The 12829-nt window shown below is 36.3% G+C and overlaps 1 protein-coding gene across 1 annotated transcript in view; it reads right to left on the minus strand.

The window, feature by feature from the left end:
* Positions 1-12829, minus strand: part of LOC111049932 (DDB1- and CUL4-associated factor 1) — a 126411-nt gene that overhangs the window by 47116 nt on the left and 66466 nt on the right. Inside the window, exons 12-14 of the mRNA XM_039431389.1 lie at positions 6992-7210; positions 4986-5192; positions 1902-2068 (exon numbers count right to left, since the gene is read on the minus strand). Coding sequence (XP_039287323.1) covers positions 1902-2068; positions 4986-5192; positions 6992-7210 — 593 coding nt within the window. The remainder of the gene's footprint in view (positions 1-1901; positions 2069-4985; positions 5193-6991; positions 7211-12829) is intronic.

Below are 12829 nucleotides of genomic sequence, written 5' to 3' on the forward strand. Positions count from 1 at the left end.
TTGTTGCAGCAATGAAAATTTATCCCCCTACATTGAAGCTGCTATAACAATGAAATGAAAACGTCGTATAGTGAAATAATACATTATTTCAAAGATAATTCAATGCTCTACTAACCTACGATAAGCATCAGTTTTTATGATGTATTGTTTGAGAGTTTTAAGCCCTGAAAGAACAAAACATTGGATAAAAACCTGTTATTTCAACAATTACACACCTTCAAGAGCGAATATCTCGGGAAATGTTGAGAATATCACAAAATTCCACTGAACAAAAAGTGTAGAGAATCTATCAGGCTTAATTTTTGAATTGTTAGTTATGTCGGTTGAACGCATTGTTCTCAAGATATGAGCGACGCATTGTTCTCAAAATATGAGCGCGGAACCAAATCGCTGAAATCCCTTAGCACATGAGTTAGGAATGGGGACTTTTGATATGTTCTCCTAACTAGTCTCAACAGAGCTGCAAAAGTCAAAAATTTAGTTTAAAACATTCCCTCCAAATTCCTTTGTCAATTGGTCTATTGTTGCAAAAATGGAGATTTCACACTCAACACTTAAGCTGTTGCAAAAGGTGTAGGGGAATTCGTAAAAGCATGAATTTATACATCAAATTGAAGAGAATTTAATGCTCTATAAGCTCATAATCAGCATGGATTTTTTCCCGTCGATTATTAAAAAGTTATAAGAGTAAAAATAGGAAAAAATTGGTGGCAAACGTGTTATTTTTATATCTCGAAAACTAAAAGAGATATAGAAAAACGTTGTAGAATGAATATTGTAGGAAATTATTTAAGCTTTAATTTGTTATATGACAGTCAAGTCCTTAGGATACATAGTTTTTGAGTTTTATGCGAGAAACCAAAAAAATAATACCTTTAAGCCACCCTCACCCGCTTAGCACAATGGGTAGGGGTGGGGATTTTTGATATGTCTACCTCCTTACTACCCTTAACAGAACTGCGGGGTCAAAAATTATTGTCTTCTCAACTTTTCCCTCTATTCCCTTTTATTGCCTGGACTACTGGTCGGGCATTGGGTTTTATGGAGCTTAATAGTCGACAGACGCTGGGTGGTCCATAAAAACCTAAAATGAACCCTATACGCATGCGCCACGCGGAAAATCAGATTAATGGGAATGAGCATATACAGTATAGTAAGTGCATGGAACTGAAATAGTGACAATGAGGAAGATAGTCGTAAGATCTGAGGAACTGGATTATCCTCGACTAGAGTGTGAGTATCCTCGAGATAGTGTAAGTTGAGCCTTAGTCTCCGATACTCTGTCACTCACGGCTAATAGGGCCCTAAATGACATAACAGCGTCAGTTCAAACATCCAGTATCAACTGACTGGTTTTTTATTAAAGAAACTTAATGAATAATCATTCAATACTACCCCATTTTATTTATTTATGGATATTAGTGGATACAATTACAAATCATATGAATATGATTGGAAAAAGAACAACAGGCTACGCCCAAAACTATTCTATTCGCAAATTTAGATAATGAATAACATGTCATGTTATTTTGATGAATGAAGATTTATTCATTCCATTCTAAACAATATATTGTGTTTTATTATTTTATACTTTTCATTATAAAATTATGAATTTTCTTTTATTAGTTTTGAATATGTATTTATTGTATGGCAAATAAATGATTTTATTTGAATGTGCATTGCAGTTTAAGCATATTTCCAGCACATATTTTTTTTAGAAAAATGATTGTTTTGTTCGTAAATAACGATATTAAAATGTTCAATTTTTTATAGTTTTTCTAACAATAAATTTATTTTGAGAATGATGAAGACTGGGTTGCGTAGTAATTGGATCATCCCATTTGAAAACTCACATATTTACCCTTTTAAATGTTTTACTTTTGAATGATGAACAACAATACCTTCCAGCGAAGTTCCAGTCGTAGGAGAAGGTGATGACCTGGAGGAGGAGTGAGATGCCTCCGAGTCGCAGCAGTTGGTCGACCGGCTGCCAGTGCGCGCGGAAAGGCATCAGCTCCAGCAGCACACTTATCTGCTCTCTCACTTCCTCCGGCGTACTACGAACAGCCTGCCAAAACGTTTCAAAACTTAATATAACTCAAATAATGAAAGGTAGAAGAAAGTTCTATATAATAATTTTGTATTGTTAGTTATGTCGGTTGAACGCATTGTTCTCAAGATATGAGCGACGCATTGTTCTCAAGATATGAGCGACGCATTGTTCTCAAGATATGAGCGACGCATTGTTCTCAAGATATGAGCGACGCATTGTTCTCAAGATATGAGCGACGCATTGTTCTCAAGATATGAGCGACGCATTGTTCTCAAGATATGAGCGACGCATTGTTCTCAAGATATGAGCGACGCATTGTTCTCAAGATATGAGCGACGCATTGTTCTCAAGATATGAGCGACGCATTGTTCTCAAGATATGAGCGACGCATTGTTCTCAAGATATGAGCGACGCATTGTTCTCAAGATATGAGCGACGCATTGTTCTCAAGATATGAGCGACGCATTGTTCTCAAGATATGAGCGACGCATTGTTCTCAAGATATGAGCGACGCATTGTTCTCAAGATATGAGCGACGCATTGTTCTCAAGATATGAGCGACGCATTGTTCTCAAGATATGAGCGACGCATTGTTCTCAAGATATGAGCGACGCATTGTTCTCAAGATATGAGCGACGCATTGTTCTCAAGATATGAGCGACGCATTGTTCTCAAGATATGAGCGACGCATTGTTCTCAAGATATGAGCGACGCATTGTTCTCAAGATATGAGCGACGCATTGTTCTCAAGATATGAGCGACGCATTGTTCTCAAGATATGAGCGACGCATTGTTCTCAAGATATGAGCGACGCATTGTTCTCAAGATATGAGCGACGCATTGTTCTCAAGATATGAGCGACGCATTGTTCTCAAGATATGAGCGACGCATTGTTCTCAAGATATGAGCGACGCATTGTTCTCAAGATATGAGCGACGCATTGTTCTCAAGATATGAGCGACGCATTGTTCTCAAGATATGAGCGACGCATTGTTCTCAAGATATGAGCGACGCATTGTTCTCAAGATATGAGCGACGCATTGTTCTCAAGATATGAGCGACGCATTGTTCTCAAGATATGAGCGACGCATTGTTCTCAAGATATGAGCGACGCATTGTTCTCAAGATATGAGCGACGCATTGTTCTCAAGATATGAGCGACGCATTGTTCTCAAGATATGAGCGACGCATTGTTCTCAAGATATGAGCGACGCATTGTTCTCAAGATATGAGCGACGCATTGTTCTCAAGATATGAGCGACGCATTGTTCTCAAGATATGAGCGACGCATTGTTCTCAAGATATGAGCGACGCATTGTTCTCAAGATATGAGCGACGCATTGTTCTCAAGATATGAGCGACGCATTGTTCTCAAGATATGAGCGACGCATTGTTCTCAAGATATGAGCGACGCATTGTTCTCAAGATATGAGCGACGCATTGTTCTCAAGATATGAGCGACGCATTGTTCTCAAGATATGAGCGACGCATTGTTCTCAAGATATGAGCGACGCATTGTTCTCAAGATATGAGCGACGCATTGTTCTCAAGATATGAGCGACGCATTGTTCTCAAGATATGAGCGACGCATTGTTCTCAAGATATGAGCGACGCATTGTTCTCAAGATATGAGCGACGCATTGTTCTCAAGATATGAGCGACGCATTGTTCTCAAGATATGAGCGACGCATTGTTCTCAAGATATGAGCGACGCATTGTTCTCAAGATATGAGCGACGCATTGTTCTCAAGATATGAGCGACGCATTGTTCTCAAGATATGAGCGACGCATTGTTCTCAAGATATGAGCGACGCATTGTTCTCAAGATATGAGCGACGCATTGTTCTCAAGATATGAGCGACGCATTGTTCTCAAGATATGAGCGACGCATTGTTCTCAAGATATGAGCGACGCATTGTTCTCAAGATATGAGCGACGCATTGTTCTCAAGATATGAGCGACGCATTGTTCTCAAGATATGAGCGACGCATTGTTCTCAAGATATGAGCGACGCATTGTTCTCAAGATATGAGCGACGCATTGTTCTCAAGATATGAGCGACGCATTGTTCTCAAGATATGAGCGACGCATTGTTCTCAAGATATGAGCGACGCATTGTTCTCAAGATATGAGCGACGCATTGTTCTCAAGATATGAGCGACGCATTGTTCTCAAGATATGAGCGACGCATTGTTCTCAAGATATGAGCGACGCATTGTTCTCAAGATATGAGCGACGCATTGTTCTCAAGATATGAGCGACGCATTGTTCTCAAGATATGAGCGACGCATTGTTCTCAAGATATGAGCGACGCATTGTTCTCAAGATATGAGCGACGCATTGTTCTCAAGATATGAGCGACGCATTGTTCTCAAGATATGAGCGACGCATTGTTCAAACATCCAGTATCAACTGACTGGTTTTTTATTAAAGAAACTTAATGAATAATCATTCAATACTACCCCATTTTATTTATTTATGGATATTAGTGGATACAATTACAAATCATATGAATATGATTGGAAAAAGAACAACAGGCTACGCCCAAAACTATTCTATTCGCAAATTTAGACAATGAATAACATGTCATGTTATTTTGATGAATGAAGATTTATTCATTCCATTCTAAACAATATATTATTATGTGTTTTATTATTTTATACTTTTCATTATAAAATTATGAATTTTCTTTTATTTGTTTTGAATATGTATTTATTGTATGGCAAATAAATGATTTTATTTGAATGTGCATTGCAGTTTAAGCATATTTCCAGCACATATTTTTTTAGAAAAATGATTGTTTTGTTCGTAAATAACGATATTAAAATGTTCAATTTTTTATAGTTTTTCTAACAATAAATTTATTTTGAGAATGATGAAGACTGGGTTGCGTAGTAATTGGATCATCCCATTTGAAAACTCACATATTTACCCTTTTAAATGTTTTACTTTTGAATGATGAACAACAATACCTTCCAGCGAAGTTCCAGTCGTAGGAGAAGGTGATGACCTGGAGGAGGAGTGAGATGCCTCCGAGTCGCAGCAGTTGGTCGACCGGCTGCCAGTGCGCGCGGAAAGGCATCAGCTCCAGCAGCACACTTATCTGCTCTCTCACTTCCTCCGGCGTACTACGAACAGCCTGCCAACACGTTTCAAAACTTAATATAACTCAAATAATGAAAGGTAGAAGAAAGTTCTATATAATAATTTTGTATTATAATAATATTGTAAAACATGTCAGTGTTGTGAATAAATTTCAATTAGAAATAGTTAGTTTTATCAATTGGAATAATATAGAGAGTATACAGTTATCAATGATAGTATCAGTTAGTAATGTTATTGACTGAATAAAATATTGCTATTATAATTATTATTATCAGTCCTAGAGGTTTTATTTAATTTCATTTTTAATCATCGATTGAGCGCCTCTGGAAGGGGTATGTGGAATTGTCAAGGATTTGTTCTCCTTGTTGGATATAGATAGGTAGATAGACTTGATTCTCAATATTATTAATAGAATCATGTAATGTAATGTGGAGATACAGTAACTTTTTCTTCCATATCGACGTACAAGGCTCGAGATTTCTGCTTAAACTACTAATTGCTTTGCCATTTCTTTTGATACATTTGTTAGAAGTGGTCTCACAAATTTTTCATATTTTTTCTCTCTTTTTTCCTACCTTCTCCAATTTTTCCCTTTTCCGCTCCTCTTCACCCTTCATTTCTTACTTATATACCCTCTACCTTCCTATTAAATGGGAAACCGTAGTTGGCTAGGTGTTTTTCCTCCTTTCTTTTCAGCACAACCCACCATGAAGCCTGTTTTTTGTATTTTATTACAAAATAAATTTTTGATTTTGTTGTTTCTTTTTTATCTTGTGTTGAATTAAATAAAATTATTGATTGATTGAATGTAAAATTGAATATAAGTTGTGAAACTTTAAATATTTGTTGTAACCATGTTACTACAGGCGATAAGCCTAGTAGTAATATTGATGAATAAAATAGGTTGGATATAAGAGTTCCTTCGAGATGAAAGTACACAAATTCCTTGTTTCGGAAGCCTACTATGATTTGGAAGATTTTTGCAATGACAAGAAGATTAGCAAAATTGCAAGTACGGTACCTTTCTTACGGTAAGTTTCTAGCATGATTTATCAAGTATTGTCTGTGAGTTTATTACGTTCCTTGATGATATTAATAAACCATAATAATAAATTGGAAAGTTAAGTACAGAAACTGTATATTGTAGAATATGCTCTGTTGAGTATTAAAATATCATCTTATCTTATCAATAGAGTTACATAAGTCATTTGATCTATGATCTAACTTTACTTGTTCGTCATATGAAACTGCATCAAGGATGTACCCAAGGATGTCGTGGAATCAGAAGTTTCAACTCTACTCTGAGTATTCAAGTTTATTCCAAAACTTTTATACAGTGTCCACTGAATCAGGCTTAGGAAATTCCCGTACAATCCCCGTATATTTCACGTTTTTTCCGGTTTTCCCCACCGGTTAAAACACATGATTAATATGTAAAAATATGGGTTGTAAGCGGTGGGTGGGTGGTTATGGGGTATGGGGTTACTCAGAAGGGTGGTCATTTGGAAAAATGTAATATTCTTAAATAATAATATCAAAAGTAAAGCAGCATGTTTTACATCAAAATGATATACGATCATAACTGAATACTGTATTTCGAATAATATAAAAAACAAACTTTGCCCTTAATTAATATAGAATTAGCAAAGTAGCTAGTTGACGGAAGTGTCAAAAAAACTCCCGTATCTCGACAAAATTCCCGTACATTTCCCGCCCAAATGAAATTCACTTACAATTCCCGATTTTCCCGCCCCGTGGACACCCTGTTATACTCTCTACTGAAAGGAATTACTTTAGTTCACTAAAATTGTGCGACTGAAATGGATGTGGTACCTTGTAACTGGGCAGTGTGCTCTGCATCTTGTGGTGCTCGGAGTTGGATTCGCGCATGTGCGCACGGCGCAGCTGTTCGGCGCGCACATAGAGGTGCGCCTCCAGGTAGCGCTTGAGTGCGACGCACACGTGACGCACAATCTGGCGCGCCGCGCAGTCCTCGTCCTCATTCAGCACATAGTTGCGGTCGTCGGGCGACAGAATCGGCAGCATGCTCATCTACAAACACAAATTCAAATTCGAATTTTCATTCATTCACCATTAAAGTGATTACATACTGATTAATAAAATAGATTACAATATAAAAGTATAATGAATTTCAATATTACAATACATGACACTACCGGCAAAGAACAACTTGATGATGAACATATCAAAAGATAAACACACAAATTTATACCACACTAATTTGTGGTGTGTTTATCTTTTGATATGTTCATCATAAAGTTGTTCTTTGCCGGTAGTGTCATGTATTGTAATTGAAATCTATAATTTTGTGTTGTGTTGGAAAATGCAATCTCCTCAAGTCCAAGAAACACACAAAAAATAGAATAATTATTTATTATGTTATCAAAATTACATGGATAATATTCATCAAAGTTGAAAATTATTTTCATAAAAAAAATTGGTTTGATTGGTCTCGAACCCGCTACATTCATCATGGATCCCGCGTGCTACCAATTACGCTACGGTTTCACTTGGAGACTGCTCTGTTTGGTTGGGCTTTTATTGTTGTTGAACTTTGAATCACAAATTGAATAAATTTGTTTCAATGATTAAATTTAGATTCATTAATACAAAGGGGAATGAGCAATTTAGATTCATTAATACAAAGGGGAATGTACCTATCCCGTACGTGTACAAGCCAATTCCTTCCTTCATAATATTATGGATGACAGACATTGATGAATTAATAAATTTACTAGTAGTTCTGTGAACAGTAGACCTCACGCAGTATTCTCATCCAAAAGTACCTGATTGAAACTATGGACCTTATGGAAATACAGCAATAGACTGACTTCTCCACACATCTGTGTAATCACTTGTCAGCTGATTTATGATGAATAAATTCTATAGTCTGACTAGCAGGGCACCCATGCTTCGCTACGGGAATTAAACGATAAAATTATTTTCGTGAAACATTTATAATCTAAATCCTACCAAAATTATTGTTATAATCGTTTTTGAGATTAGGCCACAACTTGGCATGAAAATTATCAAGTCAAATCATTCAAATAATTCATTGGTGTGTTGGAAGTGCTCTGTAGAAGAGCAGCGAATTTTGTAGGATATGGGGCGGGGCTTAAGAGTCGCCCTCGACTTTATTCATTGGCAATTGATATTTCCTGTTGACAGTTATCAAATTAGCAGTGATCATGTTATTTTTGCTTTGACAATTGAAGATTAAATTCCAAATTAGGTTGATTCGGAATTTGATGACTCTGGTATCCATGGATTTCTTGCTTATTCTGGAATTTTTGGCATAGCCTGTCGCTCACTTTTCGTTTCACTTATCCAAAAGTGTAAAAGCAGCCAATCCACTGATTCTTTCTTCCATGGAAGTCCATTCATACATAAGAGTCCATTCATAATAGTATAACATTTATTGTGACTGATTTCACATGTCCTAAACTCTACAATCATGAATATTAAAGTGGGATCATTTTAATGTGAATTCAATCGCTTTGATTATTGACTACCATTATATGATTTCCTTCTTTGATCTTAGCTTGAAACCAAAAGCTTAGGGATGAAAATTTGGATGTAAACTAACATGTAACTCAATTTAATTTCTATCTAAATTGACAACTTTAGAATTTACTTGTGATCTATCAATACCAATAGGTTTGTCTTGTGTTGTAATAACATCATGAAAGGAAATAGGAGCAGCTGATGGAATATTGTGTTTTTTCGATTTAGTTTTTAGCTGATTTTGAAACATGAAAAAATCAGGCCCAGTAGCACAAAAGCATGTTCAATTTCAATCAGGATTAAATTTCATGAGAATTAATCAGAGCAGGGGTTTTTTTAATAGAAGGCTTCTCTGATTGGTTCTCGTGGTATTTATTCCGGATTATGAATTAACAGACAGTGTAACTGTCTCTCTCAAGGCCATGGCTGCGTACAAACATAGAGCAACAGAGGAACCAATACAACAGAAGCTGGAGAAATAAGTCGCATTTCTATCACCTCACAAAGAACATTACATTCAACTACCATATGTTTGGAGAGATCGATTTTAAATTTCTTTTGCTATCATCCGGTCACTGTCTGAACCTATTCTTCCAGATGTTCCATGAATACTGCAATGTTTTAAAATAAGGTCGCCAAATTTGGTAACTCAACTACAGCTATTATAATGTTTTTATTTGCTCACACTTTCTTACGTTTTCAACAGACTATGGAAAACTTTTTTCTGATCAGCTGCTACTTGAGGGACCAATAATCCTTTCTCTTGGTAGTTCAACAACTTATCCCAGAATTGAGACCTGTTCCAAAATAATGTTTTTTGTTGCAAGCACAATATATTCCTGATTTAATCAAAATCGTTAGAGCCGTTTTCGAGATCCATCCGACATAGATACATATATCCACAAACACACATATTCAAACAAATTGCTTTCTTAGTATAATTATTGACTTCAATGATTATGATTTCATTCAATGAGAGCTTATTTCACATAATAATAACAGCTGGCATCAAAAGCAGAAATGTCAAACATGATTGAAATTGAAACAGTAGCGATCATCAACATTATTATCTTCATCTGATCTAAAGTAACCAGATTATGGTAAGATTCACATCAATGTGTCAGAATTGTTTGAAAGGGGAGCATTGATGCTATTAATGAGGAATACTGACAGTCAACGAACTGTTATACATATTTATTTATTTATTTCATTGGCAATCACAGATCATAATTATAATAAATATAATATGATTGGAAGAAGACAACAGGCATAGCCCAAAACTGTCTTCTCCCAAATTTTTACAAATAAAAGTTTCAAAAAAGAATAAGGTTAAGATTTCACTTTCACTTCAAAAAGTCCAATTTCCACTTCAAAACTAATGACTAAACTAAAAATTTTGAATTTTGATATTTAAAAACTGATTAAAAACAAAAATATTTCACTCAAATCTCTACAATTTAGAAATATTCTCTAAATAAAGAAATATTCTCCAATATTTTTATCGAAAGCTAACTTATATTACTTTCCTTGCCCTATTACCATAGGTAAGGAAAGTATTGTTTTCCGAAAAAAATTAAGGTACCCCAATTTGTAAATTTCTATACGTTTCGAGGTCCCCTGAGTCCAAAAAAGTGGTTTTTGGGTATTATATATATATATATATCTGTAAAATTTTCAGGAGCTCCGCCCCATCTAGGTAAAGTTTGATTTTAGATTCCCAATTATCAGGCTTCAGATACAATTTAAACGAAAAATTCCAAATGGAAAAGATTGAGCATGAAAATCTCTACAATTAATGTTTTGTAACATTTTCACCTAAAATTTAAAATAAGCTAGAAATTCGAGAAAATGTTATTATTTCAATTGCAAACTGTTGGCAACTGTTGATTCTATTAAATCATTCACTATGAAGAGATAGCAGACCTCGTGTGTCTCTAGCGTTATAGTCCTGTCACCAGCTGTCTTAGATCTTTGAATAGTAGACTAGAGGTGCGCGGGAACACTAGCGTCAGGTGATAAATTTTCATAACTCCAAGGAAAGTTGTGTGAGTGCGCCACGCCAGATTTTTTTCTTTGGTTAAACAATCAATGTTTGGGAATAATTGATTCATGGGAAAAGCGCCTTACTTCTATGCAAGATATTTTCACATTAGGAAAAGCAACAATGGCTATTTGGCCGTTTTAATAAATAACCCCTTTCTTTCGCCCAAGTTAAATTTTGGCCGAATTTCCTCATTCTTCACAAACAGATTCCACAACGGACACTTCTGAAGTTTTAAAATACCCCTTTAAGCAGTTTTCGCGATCTGTCGGATATACAAACAAAATTAGTCTTGATAGAATAGGATCAATTAATAGAAGCAACTCCCGTCATAAAAGTTTGTTTCTGAAAAATTAAAATTATCTATACTCCCAGGAATAGCTCTGATTGAAGCAGCAGTGCCCAATCAATTTGTTCTCGATAAATGCATTTTAATTAATTCTTCAACTTGGTGCCAACCTAATGAAATAATCTCAACTTAATGCCAACCTGACAAAATTATTAATTGGTCGCCAGTTATCAACTTATCGAATAGGTACTCTCTCTAGATTATGGTTCTATAGTAACATATGATATGGACATTCCAATTATAATTAAGACATTGGGAGAAGAAGAATATACATGCTAAAAGACGAACTTTAAACCCTTAAAAACCACCCTTAGAGTTGAAATATCGCCAAAAGATTTCTTAGTGAGCACCTAGGACGTATAAAGCTGCGTACACATATACGCACTTCCAACCCGCACCGAGCACGCTCCGCCCTCGTACCGCCCTCGTTCCTCCATCGTACCGCAGTCGCTCCGCCCCCGCTCTGCAGTCGCACCCATCATGAACGTTACGGAAGATGTTAGATCGAACCACTCTTGCTCCCCGGTCGATCATCAATCGCTCTGCTGGAGTGACGTTCGGTTGCGGAGCAGAGCGAAAGTCTGTACGCACCTCTAGGAAGCTATATTCTAAGTTTTGTTGGAATCCATCCAGTAGTTTTCCAGAAATCGTGATCAGTGAGTTAGTGAGATAAGAATTTCATAAGTATAGATTTTTACTTTCCTTGCCCTATTACCATAGGTAAGGAAAGTATTGCTTTCCGAAATAAATTAAGGTACCCCAATTTCTAAATTTCTATACGTTTCAAGGTCCCCAGAGTCCAAAAAAGTGGTTTTTGGGTATTGGTCTGTGTGTGTGTGTGTGTGTATGTGTGTGTGTGTGTGTGTGTGTGTGTGTGTGTGTGTGTGTGTGTGTGTGTGTGTGTGTGTGTATGTGCGTCTGTGTATACGATATCTCATCTCCCAATTAACGGAATGACTTGAAATTTGGAACGTAAGGTCCTTACAATATAAGGATCCGACACGAACAATTTCGATCAAATGCGATTCAAGATGGCGGCTAACATGGCGGAAATGTTGTCAAAAACAGGGTTTTTCGCGATTTTCTCGAAAACGGCTCCAACGATTTTGATTAAAGTTATACCTTAAATAGTCATCGATAAGCTCTATCAACTGCCACAAGTCCCATATCTGTAAAAATTTCAGGAGCTCCGCTCCATCTATGCAAAATTTGATTTTAGATTCTCAATTATCAGGCTTCACATACAATTAAAACATAAAATGCACCACACCAGATTTTTACTCTAATATTGGCGTATTAAGGAGGCTCCTTTTTCCTTTTATATTATCCTTGAAATGCAAAATTTCCAAAAACTGTGTATATACGTCGACGCGCAATTAAAAAAGGAACATACCTGTCAAATTTCATGAAAATCTATTACCGCGTTTCGCTGTAAATGCGCAACATATAAACATTTAAAAATTTAAACATTCAAACATTAAGGCGGGATGCACACCGGAGAAACGCGTTTCGTGAAAAAAGTTTCAGAAAACGTGAAACGAAAGTTGCTCGCAATCGACTGATTAGATTAAGCAGGGAACGTTTCTTTTGTATGGGTGCACGAGTGAAACGGATTGCATGAAATAAGTTTCATGAAAGAGGGCTTCACGAAATGCGTTTCTCCGGTGTGCATCCCGCCTAAGAGAAATGCCAAACCGTCGACTTGAATCTTAGACCTCACTTCGCTCGGTCAATTAAGAACAAATAGGAATAATTA

This window comes from Nilaparvata lugens, chromosome 6 (genome assembly GCF_014356525.2).
Source record: "Nilaparvata lugens isolate BPH chromosome 6, ASM1435652v1, whole genome shotgun sequence".
NCBI lineage: Eukaryota > Metazoa > Arthropoda > Insecta > Hemiptera > Delphacidae > Nilaparvata > Nilaparvata lugens.